This window comes from Erinaceus europaeus, chromosome 14 (assembly GCF_950295315.1).
Source record: "Erinaceus europaeus chromosome 14, mEriEur2.1, whole genome shotgun sequence".
In the NCBI taxonomy this organism is placed as follows: Eukaryota; Metazoa; Chordata; class Mammalia; order Eulipotyphla; family Erinaceidae; genus Erinaceus; species Erinaceus europaeus.
Window position 1 is genome coordinate 31,034,334 of NC_080175.1, and position 25,989 is coordinate 31,060,322.

Sequence of the window (25,989 nt, forward strand, 5' to 3'; positions counted from 1 at the left end):
TTCAGCCACCAGGTTCCAGATGCTAGCATGATGCCAACCAGACTTCCCTGGACAGACAACCCCACCAATGTGTCCTGGAGCTCTGATTCCCCAGAACCCCACCCCACTAGGGAAAGAGAGAGCCAGGCTGGGAGTATGGATCAACCTGTCAATGCCCATTTTCAGTGGGGAAGCAATTACAGGAGCCAGACCTTCCACCTTCTGCATCCCATAATGACCCTGGGTCCTTACTCCCATGGGGTTAAAGAATAGGAAAGCTATGATGGGAGGGGATGTGCTGTGGAGTTCTGGTGGTGGGAATTGTGTGGAGTTGTACCCCTCTTATCCTATGCTTTTGTCAATGTTTCCTTTTTATAAATAAAAATTAAAAAGAAAAATGTAGAATCTCAGGTCTTGCCCCAGGATTGTGAATCAGAATTTATTAAGATTCACTAAGGTAAATCTTAAGCATCTTAAAACTTAATAACCAGTAGTATATGTCATTATGATAGATACTGCTCTTACAGAAGTATGTGGAGAATTAGCATGAGCATGAAGATTGGCTGCAAGATTCTTACTATTAATTTGCAGACACTTTTAGCATTAGTTATTTTAGTATTGTGTGTTACTATATTCTACTTTGCTCTAGTTATTTTTCCCTTTCCTCTTTCTTTCTTTCTTTCTTTCTTTTATTTATAAAAAGTAAACATTGAAAAAACCATAGAATAAGAGGGGTACAACTACACACAATTCCCACCACTAGATCTCCATATCCCATCCCCTCCCCTGATAACTTTCCTATTCTGTGTGTGTGTGTGTGTGTGTGTGTGTGTGTGTGTGTGTGTGTGTATTTCCCTCCAGGGTTATTGCTGGGCTCGGTGCCTGCACCATGAATCCACCACTCCTGGAGGCCATTTTTCCCCCTTTATGTTGCCCTTGTTGTTGTAGCCTCATTGTGGTTATTATTATTGCCATTGTTGATGTTGTTCATTGTTGGACAGGACAGAGAGAAATGGAGAGAGGAGGGGAAGAAAGAGAGGGGGAGAGAAAGATAGACACCTGCAGTCCTGCTCCACTGCTTGTGAAGCAACTCCCCTGCAGGTGGGGAGCCGGGGGCTCGAACTGGGATCCTTACACCGGTCCCCTGCACTTTGCACCAAATGCGCTTAACCCACTGTGCCACCGCCCGACCCCCGCTTTCCTATTCTTTAACCCTCTGGGAGTATGGACCCAAGGTCAGTGTGGGATGCAGAAGCTTCAAGGTCTGGCTTCTGTAAATTGCTTCCCTGCTGAACATGGGAGTTGATAGGTCAATCCATAACCCCATCCTGTCTCTCTCTTTCCCTAGTAGGGTGGGGCTCTGGATAAGCAGAGCGCCAGGACACATCGATGGGGTTGTCTGTCCAGGGAAGTCTGGTTGGCATCCTGCTAGCATCTGGAACCTGGTGGTTGAAAAGAGAGTTAACATACAAAGCCAAAAAAATTCTTGAACAACTATGGACTTAAAGCCTGGATTAGTGCACATAAAGAGTTGAAGGGTCCTCCATTTTTGTAGATAGCTAGTAGGCATATTTTAGTTCTATTCAAAAGGGCCTGTAGCTATACTAGTTTTGTTTTCCCCTGAGCCTGAAATCTGATGTGCAGGTAGATCCTAGTTATTGTCTGGGGAGATGATGTCATGACTGGAAAAGGACCAGAAAGCTAGATCAGGGAAGAGAGTAGCTCCCTAATATGGGAAAGTGCATAAATATTGTTGACTTATAAACCCTATCGATTTGATGTGATCTGGGCCCCATATTCAGCTTAGGAGCCTATGTGACCTCTGCATCCCTGTAGATCTGAGCTCAAACTCTGTGGTCATCAGTAGGAATGTCCAAGCTGCCCCACTATCAGGACTTACCTTCTTCAGATGTAACAGAGAGTATGTTGTCCTGTCTCCCTTCAGATGATGGAACATTCTCTACCATTGTTGATCCAAGTTGAGTGCAAGTTCCTATGGGGGTCTACAAAGGTGTCTATTGTGTTTTTCCTGATAGGGATGACCAATACCAATGGAGAGGGTGATTTATTTGAGGTCTAGGCCCATCATGTCTGTTTGGGAATCTCAGGACTCCCTGAAAAGGGCCCCAGCTGATGGGGTGGCCTGATAGTGACTAAAGAGTCATCACTGAAGTATGTCCATCTCTTACCCTTACTCAGATTTTGCAGTCCTTGCTATGATAAGGTTAGCTTTGGAGTGAGTGAGAGAACTGTAATAGGAAGGTGAGGATGGTATCTAAGTCTAATTAGATATTATTTCCTTAGGAACTTTATACTGACTCACAGAAGACTATCTTATACTTTTACTTTCAGGTATACATTTTGCCCTAATTTATGGATACATGTGAACATATGCTCTATCTCATGGTATCTGGTTCATATCTAGCTTTTGAGACTTTGTTAGGAAGTGAATCGACTGGAATGGAATTAGAGAATATTATGAAAGGAAAGGTCTCACCTGAGTAATGAAGATGAAGGGTTGACATTCCATTCCTGAAGTCTCTGGACACAGTCTGAAATGAAGCATGCTGAGGTGTTACTTGTTGCGTTGATTAGGTTGGGATCAGCGGATGCAATATCATTTGGTATGAATTGATAGAAGCATGCAAGAAAGTGAGCCCCACCCTAGAGGTTCCAGGACTGGAGGAGATATAGGCTCTAATAAGGAAGTGGGAGGTTCCTGCTGTCTTAGGGTTAAGAAGACAATAGATAGTTATTGCTATAATCCCATTATTTGGTAACTGGGTTAACTTTGAAAAGTGTCTTTGTTAGGATTTGCTGTATCTTACACAACAGTGCCATAATTTATGTCCTTTGACATTATTTGTATATACTTCTGCTTCTGTTCTCCCTGGTCTAGGCTTATGAGAGAGAGAACATATCAAAGACTCAGCCTATGTATTAAAAAGACTCAGTCTGTGTTTTAAAAAGTTCAAGACATACAATCAGTTTTCCCCTCTCATATTAATTAAGTAGTTATTTATGTGACTACGAATTAATAGGAGTGTACATAAACACCATAACCACCACCAAAATACTGGGGGTGGTCCCATCCTTCCCACCCCCAGAAGCTGAATATTCACCTTCACCCTCACCCCAGGGTTTTTACTTTGGTGCCCTACTCCAGATTTAGTCAAATCCTGCTTTTAGTTTCCCTTTCTGTTCTTCTTTCTCAACTTCTGTTTATGAGTGGGATCATCCCATACTCATCTTTATCCTTCTGACTTAGCTCACTTAACATAATTCCTTCTAGCTCTATCCAAGATGGGTCATAGAAGGTAGGTTCATTGTTCACATGCTATACATCAGACAAGAGACTAATAAACAAAATATACAAACAACTCAGCAAACTTAGCACCAAAAAAGCAAATGACCCCATCCAAAAATGGGCAGAGGATATGAATAGAACATTCACTACAGAGGCGATCCCAAAGGCTAACAAACACATGAAAAATAGCTCCGGGTCACTGATTATAAGAGAAATGCAAATGAAGACAACACTGAGATACCACCTGACCCCTGTGAGAATGGCATACATCAAAAAGGACAGCAGCAACAAATGCTGGAGAGGCTGTGGGGACAGAGGAACCCTTCTGCACTGCTGGTGTGAATATAAGCTGGTCCAACCTCTGTGGAGAGCTGTCTGGAGAACTCTCACAAGGCTAGACATGCACCTTCCATATGACCCAGTAATTCCTCTTCTAGGGATATACCCCAAGGATTCCATAACACCCAACCAAAAAGATGTGTGTACACCTATGTTAATAGCAGCAAAATTTTTAATAGCTAAAATGTGGAACAACCCAGGTGCCCAACAACAGATGAGTGGCTGAGAAAGCTGTGGTATATATACACAGTGGAATACTATGCAGCTATTAAGAACACTGAACCCACCTTCTCTAGTTATTATTTTAATTGCATTTATTTACTTGCAAAAGTAGAGTCTGTATCTGTGTGATTCCACCACTTCCAACTGATTATTTTACTTTTGTGCGTTTTTAGACTTGCGGGTATAGGTTTGGTATGGGTAGGGGGAGGATACAGACAGATGTAGAGATATCACAACACTTCTGTACCATCAATTGAGTTTTCATGGTGCTGTGAAACTTCCCAGAGGTGTGTCACAGGTGAAATACAAATAGTAAAATATCTATTCCACCAGGTGAGTTATTTTCCAGTCCTTTTAATTGTTTTTACATGCTATACAAGTATAGCTCTTGAGCAAGGTATTAATGATTCATGACATTTTCTCTGATGCTATAATCCTATCCAAATGGTTCATGCAAATAGAAATACTTTTGATATGCCAATGATATAAAAAATTAATTTTGTATAAACAAATTGAGCTCTTTTCCAAACAAGGTGTAGAAAACATTGCATCTGAGCATTAGGTCTTTGTTACCAGCTGTGTGACTTTCAGCACAGACTGAAATTCTCCATGCTTCAGACTCCTTATTTTAAAATGGGGATAGTCTGTCATACTTTGATTTGTTGCGAGCACATTTCTTTTGCTCTTTATTCTTATCTGTAGCAGCACAAATGGTTTTTGAGAAAACTAATAAAACCACAAAAATAATTTTCCTGTTCACCACAGGTGTTGAGTAAAAAAAAAAAATCAGTGAACACACACTTGGGCTATTTACCAGCCTTCTACCAGTGCAGCATTATATAAAGATAGGTGTTAGAATACAAATCAAAACCACATTATGATTGTGCTTCACACTTGTTAGAATGACCTTCATCTACAAAACAGGAAATGATAAGTGTTGGAGGGGATGTGGAGAAAGAGAAACTCTATTGCATTGTGGTAGGAATGCAAATGGGTCCAGACATTATGGAGAAAAGTATGGAGAATCATTAAAAAAAAATACAAATGGACTTCATGGTTCCGTTCATGATTCAGCAATACCACTCCTAGGCATTTATCCAAAAGACACAAATGCATGAATTCAAAGGAACATATATGCAGCCCCCTACCCCAGGTTCATAGCTCCATTAGTCATAAGAGCCAAAATATAGAAACATCCTAAATGCTCATCAACAGATAACTGTATAAGAATGTTATAGAATTAGAGTATACTATGAAAGGAAAGGTCTCACCCGAGGAATGAAGTTGAAGGGTTGTCATTCCACACGTGAAGTCTCTGGACACAGTCTGAAGTGAAGCATTTTGAGGTGGCAATCGTTGTGTTGGTTAGGTTGGGATTGGCAGATGCAATATTATTTGATATGGATTGGGAGAGGCATGCGGGAAAGTGGGCCCTATCCAATGGATCCAGGACTGGGGGAAGTAGAGGCTCTATAGTGGAGATGTGAGGTTCCTGCTGTCTTAGGATTCCAAAAGACAATCAGTAGTTAATGTTATCATCACATTATTTGGTAATTGGGTTAACTTTGAAAAGTCCTTTTGTTATGGTTTGCTGTACAGTACCCAGCATCTTGTATATAGCTGTGCTATTGGTTGCTTCTGATCTACTTGGTCTAGGCTTTTGAGAGAGTCTGCATATCAATTACACAGCCTATATATTGAAAAGATTCAGTTTGTGTTTTGAAAAACTTGAGACATACAATTAATTTTCCCCCTCTCATATTAATTAACTAGTGATTTATATCACTACATTTCTAACAAAGTCCCAAAACCTAGATATACACCATTTTCTGTGAGAGAGAGCATATGTTCACACGTATCCGTAAACTACTGCAAAATATATACCTGAAAGCAGAAGTACACTAGAGTTTGCAGTGAGTACCCCACTAACACTTCCTCTCCACTATTCCAAGCTTTGGGTCCATGATTGCTCAACAATTTGTTTGGCTTTGTATGTTAACTCTCTTTTCAGTCACCAGGTTCCAGATGTCATCAGGATGCCGGCCAGGCTTCCCTAGACTGAAGACCCCACCAATATGTCCTGGAGCTCCACTTCCCCAGAGACCCACCCTACTAGGGAAAGAGAGAGGCAGACTGGGAGTATGTACCAACCAGTCAACGCCCATGTTCAGCGGGGAAGCAATTACAGAAGCCAGACTTTCTACCTTCTGCAACCCTCAACGACCCTGGGTCCATGCTCCCAGAGGGCTAGAGAATGGGAAAGCTATCATGGGAGGGGGTGGGTTATGGAGATTGGGTGGTGGGAATTGTGTGGAGTTGTACCCCTCCTACCTTATGTTTTTGTTCACTAATCCTTTCTTAAATAAAAAATTTTAAAAAATTAGAAATAAATATTAGAAAAATGGAAATTATATCATGTCACTTACAAATAAAAAATTTTAAATAAATAACATAAAAAAATTAAAAATAAAATAGGTGTGGGGAAGGGAGGGAGGGAAAGCAAGAGCGTAGAAAGATGTCAATGTTTTGTTTTGTGTAGCACTTCATATAGTTTAACATATACTTAGCTATGGAAAAATTCAGTGATTTTGGACCAAATAGAGGGTGCCAAGTTTTCTGTAATTCAAGATAATTTCCTCACAAGTTTTTCCCTAATATTTCACATCACATCTGTGTAAATTGTATAACAAAAAATCCTCTTTGTAGATGAGAAGGAAGCTCAGACTGCTCTATTCTTACTGACACTTGTACTATCTAGACTTTGTGTTCCTTGAGAAAGTTTTGTCCTCTCTCCTGGAAACAATACTCAGAATTCACTTTTCTGGATTTCACTCTGTTGTCCAGAAGAAGAAATCAAACCCCAAAGACTAAGAATAAAGATGTGCCTTATTAGAAGAGAGAGCTGTGATGTGCCCTGGGAGAGAAGGCTCAACAATATTTCAGATACGTCATATGTGCAGGTGGATAACAAAGGAAAGAAATTCTCCCAGATTTGGAGTCCCTAGAGGAAGGAAAGGAACTCTCACAATGAAAGGCAATATTTTGTTCTTTTCCATAGCAGCAGATTGGCTCCAATCAGAAAGACCCCCCCAAAAAAATAAAGTAACTGAATGGCGCTAACCAACTTCTTTGGTATAGGTTCCTATCTCATTTTTTCTGTTATCCTTCTTAATATGACTGGATGTCAGACTAGAACAAGATATTTCCTGTTTTTTTTTTAATAATCATTTCATAATTTTTGTCAAAATTCAGTTATGGAGACATCCAACCTTGGAAAACAAAATCATTCCTCTTGCTAATCCTTACATCCTAGGCCATCTTTAATTTATACATTAGTAGGCTTTAGTCTAGGGATCAGAATGGAGGTGTGGATAGTTAGAAATTCTTAGATAATGCCAGCCCCTAAATGGAATTTCACTTTCTCAATGGCATTTCACTCCTCACAGTAATATTCTTGTCCATATCATTCTGCCTCTAGTGTTACTGATGCTAGTATTTCTGCAGCTGTGTTGAAGTTACCCATTTATGTGATTTGAGTCAGTTTTTGAAAATCAGACCAAATCAGAGAGCAGAAATAGTAATCATTGTTATATCTGAATGAAGACAATTATATTTCTGACTTGCTATCTTCCACAGAACTAGTATAGATTTAAAAAAAAGAGTCTAGAAATGATATGGTTACAGAACAGATACAGAATCCGATTTTCCAGAGAAATATGGCAATGGGAGAGCACCTTGATTACAAAATTGATTCTTTGGACTTTTGTCTGATGAATTTCCATTGTATATTATTTCTCTGGCTAGTTTTTTCTTTTTCTAATTAAACATATCATACAAAGGCTTATGAAAACAAATTTTCTCCATTTTAATTGAGATTTTTACACTTCTTAAAAAATGAAGGTGTGGGGAGTTGGGCATTAGCACAGCAGGTTAAGTACACATGGCATGAAGCACAAGGACCAGCATAAGGATCCCGGTTCAAGCCCCTGGCCCCCACCTGCAGGGGAGTCACTTCACAGGCGGTGAAGCAGATCTGTAGGTGTCTTTCTTTCTCTCTCTCTCTCTGTCTTCCATTCCTCTTTCCATTTCTCTCTGTCCTATCTAACAACGACGACATCAGTAACAACAACAATAATAACTACAACAGCAATGAAAAACAAGGGCAACAAAAGGGAAAATAAATAAAATATATAAAAAAAATTAAATAAATAAATAAAGGTGTGGTGGGGCCAGGCAGTGACGCTCCTGGTTAAGCACTCACATGATAGTGTGCAAGGTCCCAGGTTCAAGCCCCTGGCTCCACCTTGCAGGGTAAAAGCTTCACAAGTGGTGAAACAGGTCTGCAGGTCTCTCTTGTCTCCCTCCCTCCCTATTTCTCTCTACCCAATAATAAATAAATTAAAATATAAAAAAACAAAGGTGTGTTTGATCATCCTAATAGTATTTGGAAATGTTTGACAGTATTTGAAAATTAGAATTTTCCTTTTCAGAATAAGTGTGGAAATGTTTCCATATGTCTGAAGTTGTTCATATCATTTTTTCATAAGAGAAAAAGAAAGACTAACAGCAATTTTCACATGAACACATATTTAATAACAGTGTTTTCTTGAAGTTAGATAGAGCAGTTTTTATACTACAATATATCACTAAAATTGAAAAGATAATATTTGCTTAAATGTTTAAATTATGGGTTATAGTGATGCAAAGAGGTAGCACACTGATTTTTGTGTTTGAGGACCCAGAGTCTCAAGTTCTATCCGCATTACTGCAATATGCCATAGCTGAGTGGTGTTCTGACCTTTCTCTCTCCTATAATTTTTTTTAATAATAATTGATATATATATATTATCAGTACCTTATTATTTTTGACTTATTATACAAAAGAAGATACTAGGTTTGTGTTTGACCTTAGCTTTTCCCTATAATCACATAGTACCATTTTTTAATTTATTACTTTTTATTTAAGAAAGGATAAATTAACAAAACCATAGGGTAGAAGAGGTACAACTCCACACAATTCCCACCACCCAATCTCCATATCCCATCCCCTCCCCTGATAGCTTTCCCACTCTCTATCCCTCTGGGAGCATGGACCCAGGGTTGTGGGTTGCAGAAGGTGAAATGTCTGGCTTCTGTAATTGCTTCCCCGCTGAACATGAGCGTTGACTGGTCGGTCCATACTCCCAGTCTGCCTCTCTCTTTCCCTAGTAGGGTGGGTGTCTGGGGAAGCTGAGCTCCAGGACACATTGTTGGGGTCTTCAGTCCAGGAAAGGCTGGCTGGCATCCTGATGGCATCTGGAACCTGGTGGCTGAAAAGAGAGTTAACATACAAAGCCAAACAAATTGTTGAGCAATCATGGACCCAAAAGTTGGAATAGTGGAGAGGAAATGTTGGGGGGGGGGTACTCACTGCAAATTCTAGTGTACTTCTGCTTTCGGGTATATATTTTGCACTTGTTTATGGATACGTGTGAACATATGCTCTCTCTCACAGAACCTGGTATATATCTAGATTTTGGGACTTTGTTAGAAAGTGACCCACCTGGGATGGAATTAGAGTATACTATGAAAGGAAAGGTCTCACCCAAGTAATGAAGCTGAAGGGTTGTCGTTCCACACATGAAGTCTCTGGACACATTCTGAGCTGAAGCATGTTGAGGTGGCAAGCGTTGCGTTGATTAGGTAGCGATTGGCTGATGCAATATTATTTGAAATGGATTGGGAGAGGCATGCGGGAAAGTGGGCCCTATCGAAAGGTTCCAGGACTGGGAGAAATATAGGCTCTATAGTGGAGATGTGAGGTTCCTACTGTCTTAGGGTTTAAAAAGACGATGGATAGTTAATGTTATCATCACATTATTTGGTAATTGGATTAACTTTGAAAAGTCCTTTTGTTAGGGTTTGCTATATAGTACCCAGTATCTTGAAAATAGCTGTGCCACTGGTTGCCTCTGATCTACTTCGTCTAGGCTTTTAAGAGAGTCCGCATATCAAATACACAGCCTATATATTAAAATGACTCAGTCTGTGTTTTAAAAACTTTGAGACATACAATTAATTTCCCCCTCTCATATTAATTAACTAGTGATTTATATGACTACACTTTACTAGGAGTGTACATAAACACCATTCCAACCACCAAAAGACTGTGTCCCATCCCACCCACCCACCCCCACCCACCACTGGCCCAGGAAGCCGCATGTCTACCCCTCACCACAGAGTTTTTACTTTGGTGCCCTACTTTCAATTTAGTCAGATCCTGCTTTTAGTTTCCCTTTCAGATCATCTTTCTCAATTTCTGTTGACCAGTGGGATCATTCCATACTCATCTTTATCTTTCTGACTTAGCTCACTTAACATAATTCCTTCTATCTCTGTCCAAGATGGGTCAGAGAAGGTGGGTTCATTGTTCTTGATAGCTATATAGTATTCTGTTGTGTATATATACCACAGCTTTCTCAGCCACTCATCTGTTGTTGGGCACCTGGGTTGCTTCCAGGTTTTAGCTATTATGAATTGTGCTGCGATGAACATAGGAGTACACACCTCTTTTTGGTTGGGTGTTATGGAGTCCTTGGGGTATATCCCCAGGAGTGGAATTACTGGATCATATGGAAGGTCCATGTCTAGCCTTGTGAAAGTTCTCCAGACTGCTCTCCACAGAGGCTGGACCAATGTACATTCCCACCAGCAATGCAGAAGGGTTCCTCTGTCCCCACAGCCTCTCCAGCATTTGTTGCTGCTGTCCTTTTTGATGTATGTCATTCTCACAGGAGTGAGGTGGTATCTCAATGTTGTCTTAATTTGCATTTCTCTGACAATCAGTGACCTGGAGCAGTTTTTCATATGTTTGTTAGCCTTTTGGATCTCCTTTGTAGTGAATGTTTTGTTCAAATCCTCTGCCCATTTTTGGATGGGGTCATTTGCTTTTTTGGTGCTAAGTTTTCTGAGCTCTTTGTATATTTTGGTGATTATTTTCTTGTCTGCTATATGGCATGTGAAGATCTTCTCCCATTCTGTGAGGGGTCTCTTTGTTTGTTTAATAGTTTCTTTGGATGTGCAGAAGCTTGTCAATTTGATGTAATCCCATTGGTTTGTTTCTGCTGTAGTCTTCCCTGCAATTGGGTTTATTTCATCAAAGATGTCCTTGAGTTGTAGGTGGGAGTGTTTTACCAATGTTTTCCTCTAAGTATTTGATTGTTTCTCGTATAATATGCAGGTCTTTGATCCATTTGGAGTTGATTTTTGTCAACTGGCGAGATAAAGTGGTTCAGGTTCATTCTTCTGCATGTTACAACCCAGTTTTCCCAGCACCATTTATTGAAGAGAGCCTCCTTCTTCCATTTAATGCTTTGGGCCCCCTTATCAAAGATTAGATGTCCATAGGTGTGGGGATTTATTTCTGGCCTTTCAATTCTGTTCCACTGGTCTGTGTGCCTATTTTTGTTCCAATACCATGCTGTTTTGATGATGATGGCTTTATAATATAGTTTGAGATCTGGAAGTGTGATACTGTGTTGATCTGTCTAAGTGTGAGAGTGTGGTATTAAAGTCTACCACTATTATTGTATTACTATTGATGTATTTTTGAAGTTCTTTCAGTAGGTGCTTGACGTATTTAGATGGTCCCTTATTGGGTGCATAGATGTTAATAATTGTTAAGTCTTCTTGGCTGATTGATTCTCTAATAATTATGTAATGTCCTTGCCTATCTTTTATTACTTTATTTAATTTAAAATCTATTGTGTCTGAAATGAGAATGGCTGTTCCTCCCTTTTTTTGTGGTCCGTTAGCCTGTATGATAGTTTTCCAGCCTTTCACTTTAAGTCTTTGTTTATCTTGTTGTGTCAGATGGGATTCTTGCAAGCAGCATATGGTTGGGTTATGTTTTCTGATCTATCCCCCCACTCTGTGTCTTTTGATGGGTGAATTTAAGCCATTGACATTTATTGATATTATGGATGTAATGTATTATAGTGCCATTGTTCAACAAATTTTGATTTGCCCTGATATATTGCAAGTATTATAGTGATATTCTTGTTTATAAAAGGTCTTTTCGAACCTCTTTCAGGGCCGGTTTGGTGATGGTTGCCTACTTTAACTGTTGTTTGTCTGAGAAGGTTTTGATCCTCCATCTAGTTTGAATGAAAGTCTAGCAGGATATATAGTCCTTGGTTGAAACCATTTTTCTTGTTTTTTAATATGTAATTGTATGGCTGTAAGTTTCCCTGTCAATACTCCTTTAGCTGTGTCCCAAATATTTTGATAGGTTGTGTCTTCATTTTCATTTGTTTCCAGGAACATTTGAATTTCCTGCTTGAGTGACTTTCTGACCCAGTGGTTCTTAAGCAGTATGTTGTTTAGTTTCCAAATTCTGTGACTTTTAATAATTTTTTTTTTGCTGTTGAATGTTAATTTTACTCCACTGTGGTCTGAGAAGATACTTGGGATGATTTCAATGCTAAAGTCACTTGTTTCACTCTTCCTACTGACCCTATCTGTTCTCTCCCTCGCCCCCTCATAGCTACTTAAATAATAAAAAATAAATTAATTAAAAAACCTGTCCCAGATTGCCTCAAGCCGCCTGAGCAGATGCAGCTGATTGTTAAGAAAGTAAAAAAAAAAAAAGAAGAAGAAGAAAAAAAAAAACCTCAGGACTAGAAAAGAATAGCAGGAATAGACAGTTATGCAAATTTACTATCCACTGTATATTCTAGGGGTAGCTAGAGGAGAAAGGGAAGTAGGGAAGAGATACAGGCAGAAAGAGTCCACTCTGAGTCAGATTTCTTCCCCAAAATAATTCCCAAACGTGTATCAGTGAATTCAGAAAGCTGAAGGAGGAAGGAAGAAAGGATGACAAGAATGAGAAAAAGAAGAAAAAAAAGAGAGAGAGAAAAAAAAGAATACACTAATAGTTAATTCTGGTCAACCTGAAGGAGAGGGGGAAAGGGATACATGTTTATCTTTTATTGATAATAAAACAGAACAGAGTAAAAAACCTGTCCTGTCTTCAGCTTGGATGGCTCCAGATTGCCTCAGGCCCCCTGAGCAGAGGCAGCTGATTGGCTACTTAGAAAGAAAAAAGGCCACAGGTTTCAGAAAGGAATAGAATTATAATGAATGACACCCTCTGGTGGGACAGGAATCTTGGTAAAGAAAGAAGCTCAGCAATGGAGCCTGCTAGGAGCAGATCTCTGGCCCCCAGGGACTGGTTATGGGGGGTGGGGGAGGGGTGCGCTTTGGGAATAATAATGTAAAAAAAATTTTTTTCCCTTTCTTTTTACTCTGTTTTCTAACCCAAATTGAGCTATAGTCACCTCCTTGGTGTCACTGCTAGGACCCCTTATTAACTGTCCTTCTAAAGGAAAAAGATCCTAGCATTTCCAGTAGATGTAGTCAGAGCTCAAGCCACTAGCAGCTTCTCATTCCACCATCTTCCGGAATCCCCCACATAGTGCCATTTTTAAAATGCTTCACAATATTCCTAATAGCCAAGATGTGAATTCAAACTAATATTCATCAACAGATGAGTAGATAAAAAAGTTGTGGCATAGATACTCAGTGGAATACAGTAAGCTATTAAAAAACAGGTGAGCAGTAGCCAGTGACAGTGACACTGGTGATGTGGTGAGAGTTCTCATAATTTATAAGATTTTCTTACTAGAAGATACTCCTTGGATATACTAATTTAAAATTTATGGTATCAAATAAATGTCCTTCATTACTCCGGTTTTCAGGATTTTATTGACTTCTTGCAGATGAATGTTAGAATAAGTTTGCAAGATTTCAAAGCTATTTTCTGAGATATTTTAACTTGAATTTCATTAAACCCATAAATTAGGAAGAATAACTGATTTCCCTATCAAATAGCATGGTAGGTCTTTACATAGACTCAGTTTTTAAGTATTTCTCTATAAGCTACATGATGCTCTATAATAGGTCAGTATAGATTTCTTGAGGTATGTTTAGGGGAAATTCCAGTATTATATTGCTTTAATTGTTTATAACTCTACTTTTTCCTTGTCAACTGGAATAAAAGTCCTCAATGACAATTAGACAAAAGTTTTATTAACTAATCAAAATTAATATACATCCTAGAATAGTTTGACAGATTTACTCTGAGGGAACTACTTTAACTCTTCCAAGTCTAGGTCTGACTTTTAATTTACAACAGAGTAACATACCTGAAAGGAAAGAAAGGAAGAGTGAATCAATTATATGAAAACTGCGATTATTTTTTACAAAAACTTGTGGCCTGTCTTCCTTTCTTCCCCGCTCCCTCCCTTCCTTCCTTCCTTCTTTCCTTCTTTCCTTTTCTTTTCACAATGACTGAGAATCAACCTGGGACCTCATGTATGCATAATTCCACTGATCAGTCTTCCCACCCAATTCTATATTTTTGAGAGAACTGAAGAGAGTGAGGGAGGGAGAGAGAGCATGTGCAAAACACTGTTCAACCATCTATAGAGTTCAGTTAGTACCGTCTGTGGTATGCCCAGGTGATGCCAGGGACCAAATCCAGGGTCTCATAAATGCTGAGATGTGCACTTTACCCAGTGAGAAATATCCTGGCCAATAGTTTGCATTTGCAAGGTTTGCATTTTCCATATTCTAAACTATATTAACCTAAAGAATGCCAATGTTGTCTTTGCAAAGAGGAAAGCAAGTGGAGTGGGGTAGTGTTGGTGACTTCTATATAAGGTATGTTAGACTAACAGTTAGTTACCCTCTGCTTAGATATGTGTACACGTATGTTCTTAGCAGCACAATTTGTAATAGCCAAAATCTTGAAACAACCCAGGTTTCCAACAACAGAAAAGTGACTAAGTTGTGAGACATATATATCTATATCTATCTATCTATCTATCTATCTATCTATCTATATATATATATATATGATCAAATGCCACTCAGCTATTAAAAATGGTGAGCTTGAAGGAATCATGTTTTTTTTCCTTATTCTTTTTAGAGATATAGACAAGGAAGGGAGGCAGAAACACACACACACACACACACACACACACACACAGATATTTAGAGAAAGAGAGTCAAAGAGTCTACAGCACCAATGCTTCCTTCAGTGCAGTGGGGTTCAGGCTTGAACCTGTGTTGCACACATGGCAAAACCACACTATCCAAGTGAGCTGTTTTACCAGCCTGATAATATGCTTTTTCTTATCATATTTTAATCTTGGGGTTCATTTGCTATTTTTGTTTTGCTTTTGAAGTTTTAGTTCTAATTTTTATTATCATTACTTACTAGATAGAGACAACCAGAAATTGAGAGGATAGAGAAGATAGAGACAGAGAGACACCTGCAGCCCTGCTTCACCACTTGGAAAGCTTTCCCCTTACAGGTGGGGGCCAGGGACTTGAACCAGGGTCCTTGTACATTGTAATATATGCACTTAACCAAGTGCTTCACCATCCAGCTCCAAGTTTGTTTTTTTTTTAGTTATAATTTTTAGCATTTTCTTGGGGTCAGTGGTTTACAGTATGATTATTGACATATAGGTGAACTTTCTCAGATCACTGTGATAGAAACCTGCAGAACACCTTCACCCCCATTTAGGTCCTTTTTTCACTATGATGCAAGAAGACCCCAACTGTTCTCTACCCCCTCCATTCCCCTAGTTCCCAAGAATCCTTTGCTCTGATGCAATATATCACATCAAGTCCAAGTTGCACTTTCTGTTTGCATCTCTCTCTCTCTCTCTGTGTTCTATTTTATTGGGGGGGGGGGGATTACAGCTTAGTTGTTGACATATAAGTACAATTTCTCATCTCCCTATTATAGATGTCTATAAAACACTTTCACCCTCCCTCCCCAGACAACAACTTGAGTCCACTTGCATATTAGATGTCAGGCTCAGGAAAAAACTAATATAGTCATGGGTCCTTTGGCATATGACTTAAAATAGGCCTACTAGCCATCTTCAAAACAGAGACCCCAAATATTCATCTGCAATATTCTTGACTTTAGGTTCATGATTAGTCAACAATTTATTTGTCTTTATATGTTAACTTTTCAGCCACCAGGTTGCAGATACTACCATGATGCCAACCTGACTTCCCTGGGTAGACAACCCTACCAGTATTTCCTGGAGCCCCACCTCCCCAGATCCCTGCCATACTAGGGAAAGAAAGACACAGGCTGGGAGTATGGATCAACCTGCCAATGCTCATGTTCAGCGGGGAAGCAATTACAAAAGCCAGACCTTCCACCTTCTTTACCCCATAATGACCCTGGGTCCATATTCCCAGAGGGTTAAAGAATAGGAAAGTTATTGGGAGGCGATGGGATGTAAAGTTCTGGTAGTGGGAATTGTGTGGAGTTGTACCCCTCTTATCCTATGGTTTCTGTCAGTGTTTCCTTTTTATAAATAAAAATTTTTTAAAAAACACTCACCCCCCAACTTAGGTTATTTTCTGCCATCATATACCAGAATGCCAAGTGTTCTCTCCACCCCATACCTTGTCCCTTTCACTCCATCCCCAGGGTCTTTTGTTTGGTGCAATGCTCCACACCCAGTTCCATTTTAACTTTGTATTGTCCATTTCTGTTCTTGTTTCATATATGGTCTGCTTTTAAGCTGCAATTTTTTTGTTCTTTCTCTTCCATGCAGATTCATGAAGGTAGCAGGAAGTACAGTGGATGCAGTTACCTGGCAACAGTAGGTATTCATCATTTTCCTCTTACCTGTTATCAGCAGCAATAAAATGAAAGATAATTAGTTGTCACTAAGTTTATAGCTGGCATTTAATAAGCCATCCTTCATCCTCTAGGAAAAAAATGTTAAAGCTAATTCCAAAACTACTTCTCTGATGAAGTCTTTCTCATAGTAATGTAACTATGTTTTATCTAAAAAATAAAATTCACACATTTTAGAAATCTGAGCTATTATGTATAGTTTTAGATTAATCTGTCATCAGTGAACAGTTAAAGGGATTTTGAACATGCCGCCATTCCTCTGTAGATTTTCTTAGGAACTATACTTCTATATTTGAGGATATAGTTTTAATTGTTCAATATATCACATGAAAATAAAACAAAATATTTCACTAAAATGATGTCAGTGGTCTTGGTGACCAGTATATGATGTCACTACTATATGTAAGTAAAAGAAAAAGAAAGAAAGAAAATGAAGGGGCCAGGAAATAGCTTCCCCCAATAAAGCACACATCTTACTATGCACAAGGACTTGGGTTCAAGCCCTTGCCGCCACATGGGAGCACCTACATGGGGGAAGCAGTACTGTGGTGTTTCTTCTTCTCTGTCTGCCTATAGTTCCATGTATCTAGAAAAAATAATAACCCACCAGAAGCGGTGCAATTGTGCATACACAAACCCCTTCAGTAACACTGGTGGAGGGGAACGTGTAGCTTTAATAATGTGCAGCTTTAAACAGGGAATAAATACCAACATACCAGGGGGGAATCATACAATAGCTAAGATTTGTTACCTGGGATATCTTGACCTGATATGTAAATTTAAATTTTCTTTCTTTTTTTTTTAAATATTTATTTTATTTATTTATTCCCTTTTGTTGCCCTTGTTGTTTTATTGTTGTAGTTATTATTGTTGTTGTCGTTGTTGGATAGGACAGAGAGAAATGGAGAGAGGAGGGGAAGACAGAGAGGAGGAGAGAAAGATAGACACCTGCAGACCTGCTTCACTGCCTGTGAAGCGACTCCCCTGCAGGTGGGGAGCCGGGGTTCGAACCGGGTTCCTTATGCCGGTCCTTGTGCTTTGCGCCACCTGCGCTTAACCCGCTGCGTTACAGCCCGACTCCCATAAATTTAAATTTTCTTCTAAGCGTCCTTTGTCATCTGCCCTGAAGTGTCTGATTTTACGCTGGGATCCTGCCCTTTTTTTGTGAGACATCTGTCCCCAGCATATTCCATGTCATCTTTCATCTAATTTGACCTTCACAGTTCAGTTTCCAGTCTAAGTCCTGACAGCCATGAACTAGAACCATCTTTCTTGGTAACTCAAACTCTGCCTGCCTAGAAATCTTTCCTATCTTCCATTTTAAGTAGGCCAAATTATCCCTTCCGTATGTAAGAAAGAATGATAAGTAAATGAAATCTTTACTTAATATTCCCCAAAAAGGACTGTTGGTTTACTGGAAATTAGTAATTTCAGTCATAATAAAAACTATTTTATTCTATATTTACACTCTAAACAAATTCCAAATGTTCTCAGAAATTCTCATCCCAAAATTGTTTTTGTGAGCCACGGATTGCTTAGGTCTGAATTTCTTGTCATTTCCTTTCTTAAAATCAGGATGCTGGCTAGGCTTCCCTGGATTGAAGACCCCACCAATGTGTCCTGGAGCTCAGCTTCCCCAGAGACACACCTTACTAGGGAAAGAGAGAGGCAGACTGGGAGTATGGACCGACCAGTCAACGCCCATGTTCAGCGGGGAAGCAATTACAGAAGCCAGACCTTCTACCTTCTGCAACCCTCAACGACCCTGGGTCCATGCTCCCAGAGGGCTAGAGAATGGGAAAGCTACCACGGGAGGGGGTGGGTTATGGGGATTGGGTGGTGGGAATTGTGTGGAGTTGTACCCCCCCTACCTTATGTTTTTGTTCACTAATCCTTTCTTAAATAAAAAATTTTAAAAATAATAATAATAATAAAACAAACAAACAAACAAAAATCCTTCAGCCTTGGGGATGGGTGGTGGCACACTCCACTGAGTACAAGGACCCAGGTTCAGTTCCCTGGTCCAAACCTGCATGAAGCTTCATGAGAAGTGAAGCAGGTCTTCAGATCTTTCTCTTTCTTTCTGCCTCTCTATCTTACCCTTTCCTCTCAATTGCTCCCTTTCTATTAAAAAATAAATAATAAAATGTTAAAAATATATATTTTTTAATTTGAAGAAAGACACCTCTCAGTCTTGTAATACCAAATGTCAGGCTCTGTATTCTAGACTGTAAGAACTTTTGTATTGCTCTTTTGTTATCTTGTGATTATATTAGGCATCATTTGATATTTAGCCATTCTGTTCAAGCATCCTGGTGATCGTTCATTTCTTAGAAGGTTCATGTGCATGTCTACCTCAAAATTTTTTAATTTATTTTTATTAGTGGTCTATATCTAGGTTCTATGCCTTTGTTAGGAAGTGTGCCATCCGGATGGGAATTAGTGGTTTACAAAATTATAAAATTTCAAGATTATAGTTCCATACTGCACCCATCATCAAAATTCTGTTTCTCTGTCTCCGATGACAACCTCCTTAGTAGTTCTCACGTAGCAGCATTATTCACTGTTGACTCAGGAATTTTGTATGTACTATTACCTCTACCTGGACAGATATTCTCCCCACTTTTTGTTTAGCTGGTTCTTTCTCATCTCATAAGACTTGGTTTACATGTTACCTCCTTCAAATGTCTGTCTGATGGTTCTATTTGGAATGGATTGCCTATTTGTTGTCTTTCTTAGTTTTTTCTTTACAGTGCTTATAGTATCCACACTTTTTAAAAAAATTTCTCAGTCTGTTTTTGTAACTTATCTGTTTTTCTCTTCTAAATGAATAACACAGTTCAACAAGTGTTTATATAATTATTGAACTTTTCCCCTAATTTATATAATACCTCTTTATATATGTTACCAGGGTTATCACTGAGGCTAGGTACCTGCATTAGTCCACCACTTCCAGAGACCTCCCTCCTTTTTATTGATTTAATAATGATTGAAAAGACCATAGGATAAGAAGAGTGCAATTCCATGCAGTTCCAACCACCAGAGTTCCGTATCCTATCTCCTCCATTGAAAGCTTTCCTATTTTTTATTCCTCTGGGAGTATGGACCCAGGATCATTATGAAGTGCAGAAAGTAGAAGGTCTGGCTTCTATAATTGCTTCTTCACTGAACATGGGTGTTGGCAAGTCAACCCATACTCCTGTTTCTATCTTTCCCTAGTGGGGCAGGGCTCTGGAGAGGTGGGGTTCCAGGACACACTGGTGAGGTTGTCTGTCCAGGGAAGTCAGGTTGGTGTCATGGTAGCATCTGCAACTTGGTGGTTGGAGAGCATTAAGATATAAAGCAGAGGGGCCAGGTGGTAGCACAGCTGGTTGAGTGTACATGTTATAATGCACAAAGTCCCAGGTTTGAGCCCCCTGTTCCCACCTGCAGGGGAGAGCTTTGCAAGTGGTGAAGTAGTGCTACAGGTATCTCTGTCTCTCTCCCTCTCTGTCTCCCCTTTCCCTCTCAATTTCTAGCTGTCTCCAATAAATAAAGATGATTAAAAACTTTTAAAGCAGAAAAAATTGTTTAATAATAAGGAATCTATAGGTAATAATATAGCAGATGAGAATTGGGTTCTTCATGTTGGAAGGATCTAGGAAATCTATTTTAGGTATATTCCAAGGGTCCCATGACTTTACTAAATTATGCCTGAGCCTGACAGCTGACATGCAGGTAGGCTGAAGGTGTTATATGGAAATATGGTGTCAGAGTTGGGAATAGGACTGGAAAGCTGTATCAGGGCAGAGAGTAGCTCCCAAATACAGGAAAAGTATATAAATACCTTTAACTGTAAACCTCATCAATCTGATCTAGGGCCCATATTCAGCACAGGAGCCTGTGTAACCTCTGCATCCCTATATATTCTGTGGCCATAGCTAGCAACATTCTAGGACTGCATCCAATTCAGGACCCATCTGCATCAAGTGGCAGAATATGTTGACCCAGCCTCCCTTTGGAGAGTGGGGCAGTCCCTACCATTGTTTTTTCATCTTGAGGGCAAAGTCTTATAGAAGCCCACAAAAGGGTCCACGATGTTGTTCCTGATGGAGATGACCATTGATAGTAGAGAGAGGTATTCATGGGGGAGGGGGCAGTAGCACACTGGGTTAAGCACACATAATACAAAGTGCAAGGACTCACACAAGGATCCCAGTTCGAGTCCTGGCTCTCCATCTGCAGGGATGTCACTTCACAATCAGTGAAACAGGTCTGCAGGTGTCTTTCTCCTCCTCCATTTCTATCTCTCCCTCCTCTCTCAATTTCTCTCTGTCCTATCTAATAATAATAATTTGCATTTCTCTGACAATCAGCAACCTGGAACAGTTTTTCATGTGTTTGTTAACCTTTTGGATCTCTTCTGTAGTGAATGTTCTGTTTATATCCTCTGCCCATTTTTTGATGGAGTCATTTGCTTTTTTGTTGCTAAGTTTGGTGAGTTCTTTGTAAATTTTGGTTATTAGTCTGATGTATAGCATGTAAAGATCTTCTCCCATTCTGTGAGGGGTCTCTCTGTTTGTGTGATAGTTTTTTTGGCTGTGCAGAAGCTTTTCAATTTGATGTAATCCCACTTATTTGTTTCTGTTTTAGTCTTCCTTGCAAATGGGTTTGTTTCATCAAAGATGTCCTTGAGGTTTAGGTGGGAAAGTGTTCTACCAATGTTTTTCTCTAAGTATTTGATAGTTTCTGGTCTCACTTCTAGGTCCTTGATCCATTTGGAGTTGTTTTTGTTTCTGGTGAGATAAAGTGGTTCAGTTTCATTCTTCTGCATGTTTTAACCCAGTTTTCCCAGCACCATTTATTGAAGAGAGCTTCCTTTCTCCATATAATACTTTGGGCCCCCTTATCAATGATTAGATTTCCATATGTGCAGGGGTTAAGTTCTGGGCTTTCAGTTCTGTTCCACTGGTCTGTGTGCCTATTTTTGTTCTAGTACCAGCCTATTTTGATCATGATGGCCTTATAATATAGTTTGAGATCTGTGAGTATGATGCCTCCATTTATGTTTGTTTTCCTCAAGATTGTTTTGGCAATATAGTTTTGGCAATTCTGGCCACCAGGAGCAGTGGGTTCCTAGGGTGAGCATTGAGTCCCAACAATAACCCTGGAGGCACACGCACGAGAGAGAGAGAGAGAGAGAGAGAGAGAGAGAGAGAAGGAGAGAGAGAGTTCTGCTAGAAGTCTAGGCCCATCATATCTATATGAGAATTCCAGGCTTCCCTAACTAGGGCCCTGGATGATAGGGTGGCCTACTAGTGACCAAAAGAGCCATCATTAAAGAATGCCAATCTCTTGCCCATTTCCAGCTTTTGTAGTCCTTATTGTATATGAAAAGATTAGCTTTAGGGTGATAGAGGGAAATGAAATAGGAAGTAGGTGAGGAGGATATCTAGGTCTAAGTAGAAAATATTTGATTAGGTACTTTATGGTGTCTTTTTTGGGTCTTTCTACTTGCCTGCTGCACTTATTGAGTCACTGCAAACTGTTCTGCACTTTTACTCTAAGGTCTATTTTTTCCACTAACTTGTGGATACATGTGCACAGGTGCCCTATCTCATGGGCCCTGGTCTATATCTAGGTTCTATGCCTTTCTTAGGAAGTGTGCCATCCGGATGGGAATTAAGGAGTCCTATGAGCTAAAAAAAAAGATCTCACTAGAGTAATGGAGCTGAAGGGTTGACATTCCAGGCCTGGTGTCTCTGGACACTGTCTGAAGTGAAATATATTGAGGCCGTCAGTACTGGTTTCACTGATTTGGTTGAGCTCAGCAGATGCAGTATCAAATGGTATGGATTGAGAAGCATGAAGGAAAACAAACCACACCCCAGAGGTTCTAGGACTGGGAAAAATATGGATATTACAGAGAATGGGGAAGGTTTCTGCTGTCTTAGATTTTAAGAAAGCTGTAGATAGTTATTGTTATAACCAAGTTATTTGGGAATTTGGTTTACTGTGAAAATCCCATGGTCAGGATTTATCATGCCATATAAGATCTTACCAAGATTTATGTCATTTAATGGTATTTACAAATAACTGTATCTTATTTACTGACAAAACCAGTTGCTTCTTGTCTCCCTGTTCTAAGAGTATAGCTTATTGAACATTTACTACTAGAAAAAATAACACCGACAACAGTAATAATAGTGATAAGAGCTTTTGGAAATCCTAATATTCCTTGCCATATCTGATGCTCACAAAAACCAGAAGAAACAAAACTGCTTTATCTCTATAACTTAGAGGTCGAATTAATTCAAAGTAAAATAAATTCCAAAGATTAAACAAAACATAGCAGATTTGGGACTTGGCGTTGTGTCTCCTTCAAAAGGTAACTTAACTACTACTGATTTGATAACAAAGAAATAAACCTTTACTGAAAATACTATATTCTAGAAGGTGAACTAAAATCCTTCCCAGCATCCTCACCAAAGGCTATCTGAATTATGTATTATAAAGTCTGAAAATTTAAAGAGTTTATAGTATTTATAGGAATGATGAAGTCAATATAAAAGCTATTAGGTAAAAATATATGATTTGCTCAATTATCATGACTAATGAGGAAATAAGAGAAATCTTTCTCCCCTATAAAGCACTCTCCATAGTATTAACAGAATAAGGTAAGCACAATTCTTTTTATAATGTTGAAGTCTTTCATTAAGAAATACATTTTGTTTTATAGCTACTTAAAAATATTGACTATCTTTCAAGATTAATATCAGTGCATGTTTGCAGTTACTCCAGAAATGCCCTCCAAAGCTGGCAAGAGGTTGTGTTTCTTTTGGCTCTGGGGCCTGCACTCACTACAGGACAAGTAGCACCTGGAATCTACTATTTATCCCTTCCAGGAATAATTTTCAGTCAAAACTTACAATAATCATAGAATAAGCCCATCAGATCCTGGCCAGAAGGGCTTAGAGTGAAAATTAAAGCCAAATGTCATGTTTCTCCAACCTAGAGAAAGGCTGAGGTGAAAATTACTTAATAATGTAGAGGATATCGTCATTGTTTGGAAAAACTAATAGATTTTGTTGATATATATCTACATAGAGATGGCCAAAAGAATCAACTCAGTGTTTACAGACCTTAGCTTGGAGTTTGCACACTAAAACGAGTACTGTTCTGAAGTTATGAAGAAGCAGATTTATAGTGTTAAGAATATTTCAATTCAAAATTTTATTTTTACTTTAATTTTTAATTTTTTTTCCCTGGGGTTATTGCTGGGGCTAGGTGTCCAAACAATGGAACCATTGCTCCTGGCTACCATTTTTTCCTTCCCCTTTATTTTTTCTTTTCTTTAATAAAACAGAGAGAAATTAAAGGGATAGAAAGAAAGGGAGAGAGCAAGAGAAGCACCTGCAGCACTGCTTTACCACTAGTGAAGTTTCCCCTGTACTAGCATGCGTGCACATGCTCACACAGAACAGTGCCAAAGGGAAGCAAAACCTAGAGGAACTTATTCAGTCCTTAAAATGAAGATGTAATACTAATGAGATCTACTTTTATGTCTTTCCCTTGGTGATCATTCACTATTAATGCAGCAGAAGGTGACTAATACTCAGAAATACGTGATCATATTGGCTAGAAGTATTGAAAGAAAGCAAACAGGGCAAATCTCAGAAGGAAGTAGAGGGGAACATGCATATAAACATATAAATGCATATAAACTCCCCTCGAATCTCTGTCTGGTCTTTTATTTAGAGTTTCAGGAGAAACTCCAAAGATCCTAGAAGAAAATAACAATTGGAAGAAAAAAGTTGGACAGAGATTTTAGATTCTGTCTGTCACATGATGAATAGAGGCTAGAACTTGTATCTCACAACTCTAAAGGGACTTGACAAGCAAATTCTTTCTAGTAAAAAGCAAGAGATAAACTTTAGGAATACAGTCTACATCTCAAGACTAAGACTTTGCTTTAAGATTAACCTATAGGGGGGCTGGGTGGTAGTACAGCAGGTTAAGCGCACATAGCTGCGAAGCTCAAGGATGGGTGAAAGGATCCTGGTTCGAGCCCCTGGCTCCCCACCTGCAGGGGTCACTTCACAAGTGGTAAGCAGGTCTGCAAGTGTCTACTTTTCACTCTCCCTCTCTGTCTTCCCCTCATCTCTCGATTTCTCTCTGTCCTATCCAACAACTATGAAGTAATGATGACAACAGCAATAAACAACAAGGGAAAAATAAATGGTCTCCAGGAGCAGTGGATTCATTGTGTAGACAACAAGCCCCAGCAATAACCCTGGAGGCAAAAAAAAAAAAAAAAAGTTTAACCTAAAATCTAGGGGTCAGGTGGTGGTGCACATCATAGAGCACAAACATCACCATGTATGAGGATCTGAGTTCAAGCCCCTGAGACCTATCAGCAGAGAAGAAGCTTCATAAGCATGGAAGCAATGTGTCAGGTGTCTCTTTTTCTCTTTCCCTCTCTATGTCCCCCTTCTCTTCTCAGTTTCTCTGTCTTTACAGTGAGAGAAAGAGAGACAGAGAGAGAGAAAGAGAGAGAGGGAGAGGGAGAGGGAGAGAGAGAGAGAGAGAATATAGAAGAAAGACAGAAAGAGAAAAATGGCCACAAGGAATATTGAATTCATTATACTGGCACTGAGCCCTGTTGATAACCCTGGTGGCAATTAAAGGAAAAGATTTAACTATAATTCAAACAGACTCACTTTAACAAAATGTAGACTTAAGATTGCACAAGAACTAGGTGATCAACCATTCACCCATATTCCAGCTAGATCTGACATCAATGTTTTTCTGTCTCCACAACTTATTACCCACTCTTTCCAGCACACAATGACCCAGATATTAAGATAAAAAAAGTTCAAGGGTTTTAAAGGAGGTATACAAACATATTTAGATAAATAGGGAGAAAATGGTTGTATTGAATGAATATGGAAATATCAGTAGTGAAATTCTGAGCCATTTTTCTGTCATTGGCCATTTTGTTATGTATCAGATCATTCATATGTCAGAATTATCAGCTGAAGAGTTAGCACTTAATGTTTCTATTAAAATTTCTTAGATTTAATTGAATTTCAAGTACCATCTGCGATTTCATTGGCAGGGTCAGATCAAATGATTTTGCAGGTCTTATGGGGGTTCCTCATCCTTGTTTTATGAAACATATATTAGTAACAAGGATCTACAAGTACATGAATATTAGGAAACTATCACTTCTAAAATAAATTATGTATCAAAAAATCATGAAGGACAGTAGCAAATATTTTTAAATAATTTGAAGATATATTATCAAAATTTATAAAATTTAATAAAAGTAGAGCTTAAAGGAAATTTTATATAATAATATGCTAATATTTGAAAAGAAATATTTAAAGGCAGCGACCTTCACCGAGTTCAGATGGTGACATGGACAGATGAGCTTGCCAACATGTCCCAG

The 25,989-nt window shown here is 39.1% G+C and overlaps 1 protein-coding gene across 2 annotated transcripts in view; it reads left to right on the top strand.

Moving 5' to 3' along the window:
- Positions 1-25,989, top strand: part of HPSE2 (heparanase 2 (inactive)) — a 707,067-nt gene that overhangs the window by 406,837 nt on the left and 274,241 nt on the right. For both annotated transcript variants that reach the window (XM_060171512.1, XM_060171513.1), the window contains one exon: positions 16,474-16,521. In XM_060171512.1, coding sequence (XP_060027495.1) covers positions 16,474-16,521 — 48 coding nt within the window. The remainder of the gene's footprint in view (positions 1-16,473; positions 16,522-25,989) is intronic.